This window comes from Penicillium antarcticum (assembly GCF_028974205.1).
Source record: "Penicillium antarcticum strain IBT 31339 chromosome Unknown utg000001l_segment0_segment0, whole genome shotgun sequence".
Lineage (NCBI taxonomy): Eukaryota > Fungi > Ascomycota > Eurotiomycetes > Eurotiales > Aspergillaceae > Penicillium > Penicillium antarcticum.
The window spans coordinates 497,418-513,685 of record NW_026695299.1 but is presented as its reverse complement, the minus strand read 5'-3'; the positions used below and the strand labels follow the sequence as shown (position 1 = coordinate 513,685).

General features: G+C 49.8%; 4 protein-coding genes across 4 annotated transcripts; 3 read left to right on the top strand and 1 right to left on the bottom strand.

The window, feature by feature from the left end:
- Positions 1-227: 227 nt before the first annotated feature.
- N7508_000202 (putative mitochondrial DnaJ chaperone (Mdj1)) lies at positions 228-1,976 on the top strand (the record flags this gene model as incomplete). Its single annotated transcript, XM_058458287.1, has 3 exons — positions 228-437; positions 510-1,780; positions 1,832-1,976. The coding sequence occupies 3 exons, from the start codon at positions 228-230 to the stop codon at positions 1,974-1,976; spliced, it is 1,626 nt and encodes a 541-aa protein (XP_058324509.1).
- A 538-nt stretch (positions 1,977-2,514) lies between these two features.
- Positions 2,515-5,596, top strand: bro1 (putative signal transduction protein BroA; the record flags this gene model as incomplete). The annotated part of the gene is made up of 4 exons (XM_058458286.1): positions 2,515-2,792; positions 2,846-4,433; positions 4,483-5,058; positions 5,099-5,596. The coding sequence occupies 4 exons, from the start codon at positions 2,515-2,517 to the stop codon at positions 5,594-5,596; spliced, it is 2,940 nt and encodes a 979-aa protein (XP_058324508.1).
- A 1,041-nt stretch (positions 5,597-6,637) lies between these two features.
- Positions 6,638-7,337, bottom strand: N7508_000200 (uncharacterized protein; the record flags this gene model as incomplete). The annotated part of the gene is made up of 2 exons (XM_058458285.1): positions 6,638-7,057; positions 7,164-7,337. 2 exons carry the CDS (start codon positions 7,335-7,337, stop codon positions 6,638-6,640), a joined length of 594 nt encoding a protein of 197 aa, XP_058324507.1.
- A 5,934-nt stretch (positions 7,338-13,271) lies between these two features.
- On the top strand, positions 13,272-14,508 carry N7508_000199 (C2H2-type zinc finger protein; the record flags this gene model as incomplete). The annotated part of the gene is made up of 2 exons (XM_058458284.1): positions 13,272-14,033; positions 14,080-14,508. The coding sequence occupies 2 exons, from the start codon at positions 13,272-13,274 to the stop codon at positions 14,506-14,508; spliced, it is 1,191 nt and encodes a 396-aa protein (XP_058324506.1).
- Positions 14,509-16,268: the final 1,760 nt, after the last annotated feature.

The window sequence follows — 16,268 nt, the reverse complement described above, 5'->3', positions numbered from 1 at the left end:
CCCAATTGATTCGGTAAGCAGCTCTTTCATCATCGTCCCCGGCTTCACGTTTTTCCGATAAACTTCTCTGCCGAAGAACTCGAAGCTTCTGTGAACAGGAGAGTAATGAATTAGAGGTTATTGGCTCGACTATTTTCCTTATTGTTACTGTCCTTCATTTTGATATCCCTTCTTATTCGCATTGTTTCCCTCTAGTATAGCCAACTGTTGTCCGGCTGATACTATCCATGAATCCATCTACGGCATTCCCCAAGGCCGCGGCTCTCCCCGCGCGTCTGTTGCGAACCCAGCGACAATGCTCGAACCAGACCTCCAATACTAGTGTGCGATCTTCAACTCAAAGCCGAAATTATCATGCTGCTGCCTCTGCTTCTCCGGCTCGACGTCTGCGGGAGGGTGTCTGCAAAAGAAAGGATTCATTGGTGATTTCCGCTCGGGTAAGTCGTCATCAGGTTCCATATCTCATAGGGTTTGTATGAAATCATTGCTAATCAATATCATATTCACAGTCTTTCCACACCACATCTACCCTGTTGGCCGTCGCTGATCCCTACAAAGTTCTCGGCGTCGACAAGAAGGCTTCTGCCGGCGATATCAAGAAGGCCTACTACGGCCTAGCCAAGAAGTATCACCCGGATACCAACAAGGACCCTGAAGCGAAAGACAAGTTTTCCGAAGCTCAAACCGCTTACGAGTTGCTGTCCGACGCCAAGAAACGCGAGAACTACGACCGATTTGGCTCGGCGGCCTTTGATCAGAACGGCGGATTCGACCCAAGCGGTGGCAACCCATTCGCCGGTGGAGGAGGATTCCATGGCTTCGGTGGTGGATTCGGGGGTGGTGGATTCGGTGGCGGTGGCTTTGGCGGAGGTTTCTCAGGCGATATCAACTTCGAGGATCTGTTCGGCGCATTCACTGGTGGAGCGCGTCGTGGACCCCGGGGTCGGGGCAACCCCTTCCAGGAACAAATCCTGGTTGGTGAGGATATCGAGGTCCAGACCAACATCTCATTCATGGATGCTGCCAAGGGTACCTCCCAGGACATTGTTATCACTCCCTTGACCGAGTGCGGAACCTGTAAAGGTGACGGCTTGAAGGAAGGTACCAAGCGGTCTCAATGTAAGCAGTGCAATGGTACCGGTACCCGCGTCCATCTCATGCAGGGAGGTTTCCAGGTTGCCGCTACTTGCGATGCTTGTGGCGGTGCTGGTATGTCCGCTCCCCGTGGATCTGAGTGCCGTCCCTGCCACGGAAACGGCGTTGTCAGGGAACGCAAGACTATCAAGGTCGACATCCCCGGAGGTGTTGAAGATGGTATGCGTTTGCGCGTGACCGGTGAAGGTGACAGACCTCCCACTGGATCAGCTGTGCCCCCTGGAGCCCGAACCAAACCCGGTGATCTTTACGTCTCCATTCGTGTAGCTCCGGACTCTCGGTTCAGCCGCTCTGGATCTGATATTCTCTACACTGCTTCGATTCCTCTCACTACTGCCATTCTTGGTGGTGAGGTGACCATCCCAACCCTCGAGAGCGAGGTCAAGGTTAAGGTCGCCACGGGTACTGGTACTGGTGACCGAATTACCCTTTCTGGAATGGGCATGAAGAAGCTTGGTGCTCGGGCACGTGGCTTCACTCCTAACGGTGACCTCAAGGTCGAATTCAAGGTAGCAATGCCGAAGTATTTGACCGGTAACCAGCGAACTATCCTGGAAGTTCTCGCAGATGAGATGAACGACAAGACCGCGAAGCGAACAATGAACTTTGGCGCTGACAAGGATAGGTAAGGCACAAGTTATCTCTGCACGCATTAACCTTTACTGACTGTTTCTAGCTCCGCGCCGAGCTCCGAAAATGAAGGCTTCCTGAAGTCTGTCTGGCACCGACTTACGGGTGAGAACTATGAGGCCAATAAGAAGGACACCAAGGACAAGGATGGCAAGACCGATACCAAGGATGACTCGAAGAAGTCGAGCTGAAATATGTAAATCATGTACTTTATATCCGTTTGTATTTACCTCACCCATGTCATAGCGCCGGCGATATTGGGGACCTGTTCTGCCTAGGGGGGTCTTGGGGCAGAATACTGTATTTTTATCAAGAGTTAGGTGGTTATGAAGCTCTCCATTCCACTGTAATATGTTGAAAAATCTTTAGTTTGTAAATGTCAAGTTAAATGTTGTGATGTTAAGTATAGAGTACGGAGATGTGTATGGTGACTTGGGCTTGCCGCCCATCAAGACACGGATATCACATCCCACCTTTCCCTCCTCCAACATTCCAGGCACCCCTATTCTTTTACAATCTTCTCATTTCATGCACCTCCAGATATTGGACACCATCGACGTCATTGAAACAGGACCCATTAGGCGCCGACTTTCCGTCTCCCTTTACCCCACAGCCACGACTCCAAGCCCCTCAGATACGGAGCTTTAGACCCCCCTTGCCCTCGCGCTTCCTCTCTTACAAGTTCTACTAAGTTGGATGGGAGCAGATTGCTCCTGACAACCATACACAATGGTTCAGTCGCCGATGCTTTCGTGTCCGCTGAAGCAGACCAACGAGATCGATTGGATCCAGCCCCTCAAGGATTACATCCGACAGACATATGGCGAGGACCCCGAACGATACAGCCAAGAATGTGTGACTCTCAACCGGCTTCGCCAGGATATGAGAGGTGCAGGGAAGGATAGCGCTACCGGTCGCGATCTGTTGTACCGGTATTATGGTCAACTGGAGCTGTTGGACCTCCGGTTTCCCGTCGATGAGAACCACATCAAGATCTCGTTCACATGGTAGGGTATACCCCTCCTGCATACAGTATTACGCTAACGAAATTGTCCTCTAGGTACGATGCTTTCACTCACAAACCTACGTCTCAATATTCCCTAGCCTACGAGAAGGCCTCCATCATCTTCAATATCTCCGCTGTCCTGTCCTGCCATGCCGCCAACCAGAACCGGGCCGACGAAACTGGCGTCAAGACAGCTTACCACTCCTTCCAAGCCTCCGCCGGAATGTTTACCTACATAAATGAGAACTTTTTGCATGCGCCATCGACCGACCTTAACCGGGACACTGTCAAAACATTGATCCATGTCACACTTGCCCAGGCGCAAGAGGTGTTTTTTGAGAAACAAGTGGCGGATGGGAAGAAGCCTGGATTTCTGGCCAAGTTGGCTGGACAGGCAGCATACCTCTACTCACAGGGTGCGGAAACCATGCAGGACTTTGTTGGCAAGAACGTCTTCGACAAGGTGTGGTCGATTGTTGTGCAGGCCAAGGCCGCGCATATGGGATCAGTTGCATCTTACTACCAGGCGATTGCTGACAGCGAGAGTGGCTCGCATGGCGTTGCGATTGCCCGTCTTCAAATGGCTGACAAGCAATCTGCCACTGCCCTGAGTTGGGCAAAGACATTCCCTTCGACGGCCCCAGTGACTTCCAATCTGACGGCAGAGTCCGGACCTGCTCTCATGGACCTCATTAAGCATAATCAAACAAACGTGCAGGGCCAGCTTGCTACTATGATCAAGGACAATGACTTCATCTATCACCAACCGGTTCCAAATGAGGCTGGTCTCTCGGCAGTTGCTAAGCTTCCTGCTGCCAAAGCCATTCCTGTCAGTGAATTATATCAAGGACAGGATATTCAGCGAATCATCGGGCCCGACATCTTCCAGAAGCTGATACCTATGTCTGTTACTGAGACTGCCAGTCTGTATGATGAAGAAAAGGCCAAGTTGATTCGAGCCGAAACGGAAAAGGTCGAAACCGCAGATGGTGAGATGGCCGCTAGCCTGGACTATTTGAAGTTGCCTGGGAGCCTCAATATCCTAAAGGGAGGCATGAATCAGGAAATGTCAGTAGACGAGGAGTTCCGCCGCTGGTGCTCAGAGCTTGCTGGTCACAAGCCATTCCACAGAGCGTTTGATGATCTACAAGATCGTAAAGCTGAAGTGCTATCGCAATTGGACCAGTGCTCCAAGCAGCTTGATCTGGAGGAAAGCGTTTGTGAAAAGATGCGCTCCAAGTATGGGGCGGATTGGAGCCAGCAGCCCAGTGCTCGACTCAATACGACACTTCGCGGAGATGTTCGCACATATCGGGATACTATTAACGAAGCCAGCGCTAGTGATTCACAGCTTTCTTCCACGTTGCGTCAATACGAGACCGATTTCGATGAGATGCGGTCTGCTGGAGAAACAGATGAAGCCGATGTGCTCTTCCAGCGAGGGTTGATCAAGGCTGGCTCAAAGCATAGCAAGGGCAAGAACGGTGTCACTAGTCCAGCGGAAGGTAGTCTGCTAGATGATGTGTATGATGAAGGCGGTGCCTCTGTTGCTGAACAGATTGCCAAGGTGGAAGAAATTCTGAAGAAATTAACCCTTGTAAAGCGAGAACGGTCTCAGGTTCTTAAAGATCTGAAAGATAAGGTGAGTATTCTAGCGCATCCATTCACAACTATTTCTGACTGTCTGCTAGGTTCACACTGATGATATCTCAAACGTCCTCATCCTAAACAAGAAGTCGATTACTGGGCAGGAAAGTCAACTCTTCGATGCTGAGCTCGAAAAGTTCCGGCCGCATCAGAACCGACTTCTACAGGCAAACCACAAGCAGTCTTCTTTGATGAAGGAGCTTACCAAGATTTACGGTGATCTCCTGCAAGACAAGCGAGTCCAAGGCGAGCAGTCGAAGTACGAATCCATTACGCGGCAACGCAATTCAGTAATGGCTCGATACAAGAAGGTATACGAAGCTTTCAATGGTCTTTCGTCGGGCATTGCTCAAGCACGAACCTTCTATAAGGACATGACCGAAAATGTGGACAGCCTTCGCAAGAATGTCGAGACTTTCCTCAACAACCGCCGGTCAGAAGGCGCTCAACTTTTAAGCCAGATCGAACGCGACAAGGCCAGCGGTGTTTCCGAGCAAGAAGAACGCGAAAGGGAGAAATTGCGCCAGCTGATGGAGCGTCTATCCACGGAGCCCAAGAGCTCAACTTCACCATCCGCAGCATCAGGACCTCCTTCCAAGGTCAAATCGCCTCCTCCGCCTGTACAGACCCCAGCCTATGGGTCGGGTCCCTCCCCCAAAGATGTCCCCTCGCTACCCACCCACTGGCGGGCCCCTCTCCCACTCCCCTGCACCCTACGGGCAATATATTACCGGCCAGGGAGCCTCATACCAACCAGCCCAGCACTTCCAGCAAGGCGCAGCAGCCCCCCTATCGGAAGGCTACAACCCCATGGCATACCCCTACCAGACTCCCGTGTCCCCACCCCCAAACCAGCAATTCTTCTCTTCAACCCCCGCCCCATACGGGGGCTACTCCAACTCCAGTACGCCCGCTCCTCCAACTGCAGGCGCCCAACCCTCGCATTACATGGCACCGCACGGCTACATCCCGCCTCCGCCCCCTCCACGCCCCCAGCAGACTTCCTACCCTCCCTCATCTGGTAGCTCCTACCCATCTGGACCAGGTGGCTATGCGCAGGCCAGACCACCGTACGGCCATCACAAGGCACCATCTCAGTCCCAACAACAGCCCAATGCCGGCGGTGATCCATGGGCTGGCCTGAACGCCTGGAAATAAGTACTACACCCCAGGGCACGGTCTTCTCTAATTGGATTGGATTGGATTGGATTGTCAGGGCTGGATCGGATCAAGTCAAAATGGACTAATGGGAGGAAAGGCATACATCTCGGCGTTTGATCACTCTCCCTTTTAAGTCAAATTATCTTTTCTTCTTTCGCGGACGTCGTCTTTTTAGTTCAGCTGACGTTGAATGTGTTCGGTTCGGTTCGGTCTGGTGGCTGTGTCGTTTTTCCTCCGAATTGGCTGTGATGTTTCTTATCTTTTTTTGTCGTTACTGTTAGAGGGGGGATTTCATGCTGTTATGTACATGATGAATGAAACATACTACTCCGGACATGTATTGAGTTCGCTGATGATTGTTTTTACTCCGTATGCGTTGCTTTGATTTAAGGTTTGGCTGCTGCAGGTTGGTCAGGTACCCATGCAGTGATATTCATGGTTTGATGTCATAGATTAGATGTCTATATTTATCGATTGTTCGGTGTAGATCATAGGAAATTCTGAGTTGAGTTTACCTCTTCAATTGAGATATATGATTGGTGGGAATGTATATACAGTTCTCGACCATGTAATGAATCTCAATTCTTATCCAAAGAGTTAGTAGAATATGAGTGTATATATAGAACAAGACTTGAAGATACAGAAGTTGATTGCCAGAAAGATATAATGTAAGCTATGGCAGTGTCTCAAACACGGATTATGTGATATGCAAAAGTGTACATAGTGAGAAGAGGCAACGAACCAACCAAAGAACACACCAAACGCCGATGGGTATCTTAATATAAGAACAAGAAAGGGGAAGGGAGAGGGAAGATAGATCGTCGCCTCCAGAGTAGACCCCGAAAAGGCGTGTCGACGGTGTATCCAGACACCATCAACCAGCACCCAGACAGCAGCAGACAGCAGACAGCAGACAGCAGACGAAGAAACAAGTCTCGATAAAAGCAAGACAAGATCCGGTCCCAACCCCGAAAAACTCAAAGCAGAAGTCTCGAACAATCCTCATCCGAACATCCATCCGAATCAAAAAAGCCAAGTCTACGGCTGAAACCGCAATCGAAACTGCCTCCCCCTCCGTTCCTCGCGGACAGTATACAAAAACCGCGCAATAGTCTCCTGCTCGGACAACCCAGCGCTGTTAAAGTGTCGACGAACAACAAGCGCAAATTGATCCTTGCTCACCCGGTCCTGACCAACAATGCGACGCAGCGAGTCTCCAGACTCGCCATTGCGGCCGCGGTGGCCACTGTGATTGTGGGCATGGAAATGGGTGTTATTGTGAGGGTGGGAAGAGGAGGATTGAGCACGGCGGGCGGCGAGGGAAGTCGGAGAGCGGAGACCGATACCCTGTGACAGGATGGTGCGCGAGTAATCGCTTGCGAAGGCGCTGGGGGTTGGGAGTTTGTGGACGTGGCGGTATGAGTGGAGGATTTCGAGGGGGAGGTCGGACCAGGGGAGCTATGAAACTGTTAGATAAGAGGTAATAGGGGTGAGGATTTTTGGGTCTTGGTTGGGGTTGTGGAAAAGGAGCGACTGAGTCAAGACAAAAACGGAGGCAACATACCCTGGGTTGATCATCCACGATTTGGTCGACCGGCGCGCTAGTCACAGACGTCTTGTCTTTGGCTGCTACTGGGCGCCGGCTCTTGGGGGGATTCTTGTATTCTCTTGTGCCGCTGGAGGCTTCGGACCTCGAGTCATCGACTATGGCCGTGGTGCGCTGGCGCGGGGGAGCCATTGCGTGCCGGAGCCCGGGGCTTGGAGGGGATTGAATGGATTGTTGTTGTTAATGGTTGGATGAGTGGTTGGGGGTTTTGGAATGGGAGTATATCATGTAGAGACTCGCTGTATAGTGTCAGATTGGGTGGATGGGCTTGTTAGCTCTGACTTGACACTTGAGATTCTCGTTTCCCCAGGCGGCCGGGCATGGCAGAAACGTCATTTCCGCTTTCGAGTTGTGCCTGAGGTTTTGGAGATATGGGTTTCTATATTAGTGGGTTGGGTGCAGATTGATAGGCGTTGGATCGTGTTAGTCATTGTATGTTTAGGTCTGTTTATAGTGACTTTCAATGCCTATTGACTCGTTGCGCGACTTGCGTGAGGCTGATGCATCTTTACATTAGCCCCATAGTTCAACAGCAAACAGAGCAAACATGGTAAACATGCCAAACATGTGAGAGCGGTCAGGTTGGGGCAAAACATGGCAAACAAAGCAAACTAGACAAATATCTGCTAATCCCTCTTCCCTCGACTCAACACTGCCACTGCCTCCCATTCTCGCCCGATAGCCATTTTATCTGATCTCCACGACTCGGGACTCCACACGGCTTCACCGCTACATGCGGAGTAAAGTACGACAAAACGTTCTCGTCCTTACCTAATAAAACCCGAGGGTCAGGATGAGGGAAGTATCCCGAGGTACAAAGGCACACAAGCATTAGTAGCCTGCGATTAGGACGAACGTGCCTTGGGCTAGAGATCACTTGCATGAGAAAGATCCAACCATTTCACCCCGGACTGACCACTTCCGAACCTCGGAGGAATCTCGGATAAGAAATCTTCATACAAATCCATACAAACAGACCCATAGAAGAACGTGCAATTAGCATGGGGAAAACACCCCGAATACAGAGCCAAAAGAACCCGACACTCGGCACGGCGATGCCGAGAGCCATTTCGCCGATACCAGTCGGCGCAGCTCCGGGACACGGCAACGCTGGAGGGGCAAAGGGGGAAAAGGAAAAAATAAAAGACGCAAAAAAACGCCCCCGGAAGACTCCCGCTCTTTCCCTTCACCGAAGCCCCCTTTTTCGATTCCTGTTACTCTCTACAGTACTTGCCCCGGGTGAAAACTCTTTCCTTGAGTACTCCGTATAGACGAGAATAGCGCCTAGCCCTTCCCCCTTAAACGGCAAAAAGCCAAGCCCCGAAATTCCCCCATGCCACCTTCCTGACTCATCCTAAACAAAAGCCCCCTAAAAGCCCCCTAGATCATCGTGGATCCAAAATATCGACACTAAGCCCCGCAACCCGGTCTGCCTTTTGCAAGTAGGAGTGATTATGGTACAATTTGCTCTTTCCGACTTTTCCCGACGCGCTCTCCTTACCCCAGCCCTATGGGCTGATGCGAACAGAGAGGTGTATATCCGTACCTGCAGGAGAATGGTCTAGATGTGAGCTGTGTCGTCATCTTAGTCTACAGTTCTCACCGAGTATATATACATGAATGTAAACTGTGGTCTGTACATGGATATAGGCAAGCAATATAAGCGCCTATAGAGTCCCCTTTCATACTCCATATCTCTTATCACCATTCCCCAATCTGGAGAACACCACATGGCCGTATGACGTATGCCTGCACTGTCCACTCTACTATCTCCAGTATTCACTCCAATCTACAGTACCGTAGACAGTAAATGCGGGTGCATGGGACCATTACCTCGGCAGTGCTACTTATCACGCATGAATGGGCGCATTCACCAAACCCTACCCCTACACCCCTGGTCTCCTAGTTCTAGCTCCGAACCTCCGACCTAGTCCCTGAAGCTACTGTAAAGCAAAAGCCACCAAACTAAACCAACCCAAGCCCGAACCCCTCCTCCCCGGTCCGGAATGATAAGCGCTTGTGTGCATGTGAGAAGACGAACTAACACTGCCACCAAATCCAAGCTAAGTTTGCGTGACAGTAAAATAACTTGAACATGTGAAACGACCTCTCGCAAGCTATCATCTTAGCCCGTGGAGCTCTCCCGCACCAAGTCCTGTTTGGGATGTGGGCGGAGTCCGGCTTTGCCGTAGTCTCTAGTGTCCGTAGTGCCATATTGCCCGGTTTTTTTTTTCCCGCTTAGCTTTGTTCCCTTTTCTGGGTGAGGGCGAGATGGAGGGGGAGTCTGGGGACACGTGCTTTGGTCTGTTGATTCGGGTTGTTTGTTCCCGTAAGTGGTCGGCTTTGGGGCTTTTCTGAGCTTTTGACCCGGGGCAACTAGGGCCGATTCGGTTTGTTGGTTTGTCTGGGGCGAAATGGATCCCCTTTCAGTGTCTTGAACTGGATGGATTTGGATTTGGATTTATTTGAGATGTATATGTGAATGCTAAGTAGATGGGTTGTACAGCTGACTTGGTCTAGATTCCCACCCCTGGTCACATTGATCTACAGTGCCTGACTATCTACATGTACATGTGAGTGGAACATGTAGATCGCAGAAATAATTTACATGCCCGTAGCACAGTACTCCGTTGGAGAATATAGACAAGAGTATGGGGAACCAAAAAGAGTAATAATTAGCTCAGAGTGGGAACCGTCAAAAAACAAAGAACTTTTTTTTCATACGTTTTTTATTTATAAAACTTACCCTTCACCGAGAACTGGACACGGTGTATCTCCACCCCCTACATAGACACACAGTTTCACAGATCAGGTCATCCCACCAGAAAATGAACACCTGGTCTACTCTATAGGCCCTATCTATCTCCCCCCTCACCCCAGAATATCACATGTCCTTTCAAGATAGGATGAATTCTCCCGGACCAACAGTCCAAATCCCACCAATAGCGTCCGACTCCGGAATGACGGCCCCGCAATCATTAATGATATCAGCGTGAGACAATCCCAAGCCATAATTGGAGGAGGATTGTTCCAGAAGCTGTGGAGTGCAGATCTCTCTTGGCTGGACGTGGACATAATGGAAAAGTGAGTGGTAATACCAAGGTCTCCCGGCCCGGTGAATATTAGATAATCATTTGGGGCCTGGGGTTGCACTGTACACATTCCTGCGAAACATTTAACGTAAACGTAAACGTAAACGTAAATCTGCTCTGTCCTATCTTGCTCTGCTACTCTCCCACCCTACCCTTTTTTTTCTTTTTTTTTTCACTCCGTTCTACATAGAGTAATTGGACCCGAAAGCGACCCTTTGCCTTTTACCTTGTGTTCGCCCGTACCCCGGATTTCTCTTACCCCCCGCATCGAGGCATGCCAAGCTAGGCTAGATGTCACCTTTACGCCATGATCATACTGTACCAATTTGGGAAAGGGGAGGAGGATAATGTTACGTAGACAAATGTGTATCTCGAGTGACAAAGAGGTAATGTTATCTTTTGGATTATATCTCGGTTGCCTTGGTGGCGCTCTGTAGGAGTAGCGACAGAGCAGGTTTCACTTGCTTCCATTTTGAGGGCGCAGGGCGATTGGAAACGGAGCGAGAATTGGCTGATCCTTTTCTTCTATCCTTTTCTTTCTATTTCCATTTACAGTATTGATGTGTTGCGCACGTCATGACTCACGTCGATGCGCAAGGGGTAACACGCTGGATGTATACTCCGTGTCTCCGCGATAAACTAAACCCTTGATCTGGGGTGCGGGGGTAATGGACAGAGGCTCCGGACTGATAACAGAGTCCGGGGTTACCTATTCTATTCTTTTTTTTTTAATATTAACGTTCTATTATATTATATTATATGTTTCTTTTTTACTTTTGCTAGACGTGTTCTTCCCTTTTCGTACGTTATCTTTGCCTGACGGGGTCCTTCAGATCGACAGCCTGCATACCATGATCATCCTGGAATGTAGTAAAGCGGACCGCGATACGCGGAGCCAAGACCCATCTGAAAATTCTGCAGTCCTGCATATGGCAGACTTCCCCGGATGGCGTGACGGAGGATCCAGCGATATCGGGATTGACCTGGAGACAGCGATCATGACGATCAAGGTCAGCGATACGCTCTGCAGATCGGGGATTGCGGGGTATGTATGAAGAGAAGTGTTAACGTAAAGATCGCCACAGTCGGGTATGTCGGCCCTAGAAAGTTTTCTGGGCGATCACCCAGAAAATGGGTTGGAGATGGGGGATTGGGGATAATAGCCTCTTGTTTCGGGAACAATAGCCTATTACCCCGTAGAGTCAAGTGGAGTGAGTGATCTTCGAGGGAAAGGATATGGCGGAAGTCGGATTCCGATTTGATTTTGTGTTTATCATATCTCAAATCTCAGCAATCAGCATACAGAAGGGTGAACTCGTCACCTGGAAGTGAAACATCGTTTCATGTCTACATATGCTAATAATATACAAACGTACAGAGGACAAATGACAAATGTACAGTATCGGCAAAAAGCGGGTAATTGGTACCTGCTTCCTGGAGATCCCCGAATCCGGAGTTTCCCCAATTGCGCCATTCCCCGAAGTTCTGGATAAGCGTACAGTATACCGTAGTATAAGATATAACCTAATTTATGGCTCGGATTCGTGCAAATTATGGGGGTGTATTCCGTATGGGCAAGCCGGCCCGACATGGCATGTTTCTTTGTTTGTACGGAGTTTGCTTACTGGGATCGGCTCCATTTCATGCTTAAGATCTGCCACTAAGGGCCCCTGTATGCAGGATCCAGGATCAAGCGATGTGGCCATAACTACAAATACTCCGTAGAGCTGAACTGAATATCCGCTGAATACCCTTTACCCTTTTATACGAGATAAGGTCATCCCACGTCTTCCCCGTTCCCCATTCCCCATTCCCCATTCCCCGTGTTATCGTCCAACCATATACCCCGGCCCCAGCACATGGGGAGTCATCTTCCCTTGCCGAGTGGGCGTATCTTTCTTTATCCCGTTATCCCGATGGCGCTACAGCTTGGCCTTGGTCTTGGGGACCCCCTGGGGTCCCCACCCCGGACTAGGGGACCTCCGTGAACTGTTATCAAGGTACATTATTAAATGGGGAAATATGGGACGATGATACACAGGCTTAGACAGGCCTAGACGGGCTCGTGGCATATTCGGAAAAAGAAAAGATAAAAGAAAGAGTCACCCCAGATGCATGTACTACAATATCACATCCCCTATACCGCTTCCCATCTGGACGGGCGTATCCCTCGAGATACGCGACTTTTGCGGCTGTGTGGCTGCAGGACTATCAATAATTGGATGATCCGCGCCTATCAGCATTCATCCTGCTTTTATCTATCTATTTTGGCAGGGAATCCGGGTTATATATCAGATATATCAGATATATTACATTTTATTTACGATAATAATAGATTATCCGGGCTCATCTCCGGGTGATTTGAGGGTAATGGGATTATAGACATCATCGATGATCCCATAGTCAGGACTGGATCATACAATGCTCTGTTAGAACCCGCGATAGCCGGATGTAGGGACACGCACTCACGCCACACGGCTCTTCAGATCAACTCCACATTCCTTACGTATTTAATTTAATTTAATTCTATTTTATTTTATTCTCCCCCCTGTTTCGGGAAGCCATATTACATATGATAGTGTAAGGAAATGTAGTAGTAGATGGTATAGATATAGGTAAGGTATAGGTATGGATAGCGTGTCCATAGCGTACTCTGTCATGTGTGAAAGTGGACGGACGGTCACTCCGGGAAAGACGATCTACCGGTTGATTTTTTCGTTTTCGTTTTCTTTTTCTTTTTCTTTTTCTTTTTCTTTTTTTCTTTTTTCGAATTTCCCCTACTTTTTCCCGATATTCTTTTTTCTTTTTTTTTCCCAATTTGCCCCAGTCTTCCCCCACACTCCTTTTGGGGTTTTCTTCTGAATTTTTCACTCCCTTCCGATTTCACCCTTGGCTTTATATTATCTGCTCCCCAGATCGTCATCTCCGGATTCTTCTCTCCCTTCACTTCCCTCTACTCATTACCTCGTTCTCCATGCCACCACCGGCTACTTTAGGATTTTCCAATCTGCTCAATCCAGACGCCTCGCCAGACTCAACTCCCTCGACTCCCGGTGACTCAAACTCGTCAATGGCTTCTTCTGTAAGCCTGCTGCCACCGCTCATGAAGGGTGCTCGTCCTGCGACCGAGGAGGTCCGTCAGGATCTGCCCCGGCCGTACAAGTGCCCTCTTTGCGACCGTGCCTTCCACCGCTTGGAGCACCAGACAAGACATATCCGGACGCACACCGGCGAGAAGCCCCACGCCTGCCAGTTCCCTGGCTGCACCAAGCGATTCTCTCGCTCCGATGAACTCACTCGTCACTCGCGCATCCACAACAACCCCAATTCGCGCCGCAGTAACAAGGCTCAGCACTTGGCAGCGGCTGCCGCCGCAGCTGCAAACCAGGATGCGGGTATGGTCAACGCCGCCAACATGATGCCTCCTCCCAGCAAGCCCATCACTCGCTCCGCACCCGTGTCGCAAGTTGGATCCCCGGATGTTTCACCGCCTCACTCGTTCTCCAACTACGCCAACCATATGCGCTCAAATCTGGGACCGTACTCGCGCAACACCGAGCGCGCCTCTTCCGGCATGGATATCAACCTGCTAGCCACGGCCGCATCACAGGTTGAGCGCGACGACCACATGGGATTCCACGGCTCACGCGGCCACCAAATGTTCGGCTCTCGTCACGGCACTGGCCGTGGTCTCCCCCTCGCTCTCGGCCTACGCCATCTCCCAGAACATGACCCGGTCGCATTCCAACGATGACGACGATGGATATGGCCACCGCGTCAAGCGGTCTCGTCCCAACTCGCCCAACTCCACCGCTCCCTCTTCTCCTACTTTCTCTCATGACTCTCTGTCCCCAACTCCCGACCATACTCCCCTGGCGACCCCTGCACACTCGCCCCGTCTGCGCCCTCTCGGTGCCAGCGAGCTGCACTTGCCTTCAATCCGCCACCTGTCTCTCCAGCACACGCCCGCTCTCGCGCCCATGGAACCCCAAGCCGAGGGCCCCAACTACTACAGCCCCAGTCAGGGACACATGGGCTCGACCATTGCAGACATCATGTCCAAACCCGACGGCACACAGCGCAAGTTACCTGTTCCTCAGGTCCCCAAGGTCGCAGTGCAGGACATGTTGAATCCCGCAGCTGGATTCTCTTCCATGAACTCCTCCGCCAATAACTCCGTGGCAGGCGGCGATCTGGCAGACCGATTCTAATCTCGCCTCTGCAACTGCAACTCTGCAACCCTTTTATGCCTTCTGTTATGTGCGCTACGAAACGATATAGACTTGTGCATTTTTTACTTTGGCTTGCGGGCATCAAACGGTGTCGGATGGTTTTGCTTTCTTGATTTTCTTCTCTGAGGCGTCTCTCCAAATAGATTTGGGCTCTTTCTTTGTTTTCTTTCTTTTCTTCTACCTTTTGCTTCGATGCTACTTCTGGTTGGTCCCTCCTCTCTGGGGCTTTTCTTTTCAAGTTCAAAATTACTGGATAGGTCCATGACCTTTTTTGTCTCATTCTCCTCTCTCGAGACCTGTGGTCTCTCTCCCTTCTCAACCTTTTTTTTCCCTTTTACTACTTAATACTCGCCTATGGCTGAGAAAATGAAATCTATATTTACAATACTATCATTTTAACAGTAGATATAAAAATGTCATGTGATACCCGTGATCCCACATCGGATGTCCACCTACCGATCACTAATCCAAGGCAACAATGGCATTATCAACTATTAAACACGGAAACGGAATGCGGAATACGGACTCCCCAATCCCTTCTTCCACTCTTATCATCACCTTCGCCTCCCCCACTCGAATCCAAACCAAAATTACCTTCACATGCACATTCCATCATCATCACGTTCTGGTTCGAGTGATCAGCACAGTCTAGAACCATGGTACCTGTTGTTCTAGCTCAGCTCAACTCAGCTACTCAGAGCTCATGTCATATTCACATGCATCTTCAACTCCGCATATGATCTAGCTGAATCATACATGTTGGACATGGGTACGAGATGGATATGCATGTGCTTGTGCTTGTTTCAGCTTGTGTTTGGCAGGGTTTGTTTTGGTTGGGGTGCGTTTAGGATGTGTTACTATCTATCCATACATGCAGTAGGTGCAGTATTCGTATACTCTGTAGGGTAGATAGGATAGGATATAGGATGAGATAGGTTGCTTTGATCTCCACCTCGCGATGTTGTTAATCGAGTGCTGCCTGTTCTTCGCACTGCCCGGTAGGTTCATGTTCAGTTCGTATCGTGCCGTTTTGATTCTAATTCATGATTAACTTAAGCTTATAGGTGGTTTCTTCCCATGGATTGTTGTGTTTAGTGGGGTAACGTTATATCATCCTATTGCACAGTAGAATAGAGACGGGTGTACATGTAAGTAATCGTCCCACTTGTTTCAGAATCAAGTTAAGCGTTCGTCTACTGTAACAAATGTGGAACACAACTCCCACAGAGAAGTAAAGGCAAAAGTACTGCAGACTCAACGTATGATTCATAGGGATAGCAAAGTCCCAAGTTCCCTGCAGCCTGGCGGGGTTCCGAACGTGCTACACTAGCAGGTCTGTCTGTGCATGTATCTCACTTGAATAGAGAATAAAACAAGGTCTCACAATGGGTAGTTGTGTATAAGTAAAGTACGGAGTAGCAATCTCCAGATTAAATATCCCTGTGGTTATATCATATAGTGTACACCACACTATACTATCACAACCGACACGGATACTAACTACACCCGCTAACGTTAGTCCAACCCCCCGCCCAACTTAGCGCGAACAAACCCAACACTGTAACTTGACCTAAACTAAACACTCTGGAAAATTCTATCAACCCCCCCCCCCCCCCCCACCAAGCCCACTATGGACTCCCGCTCTACATGTTCATGTTCATGGAGGTCCTGAAAGAGAAACAGTAAAGAAGAAAGAGAGGTTATTCGTTCGCTTGGCAGGGGGTACCTACGGTCCTCCG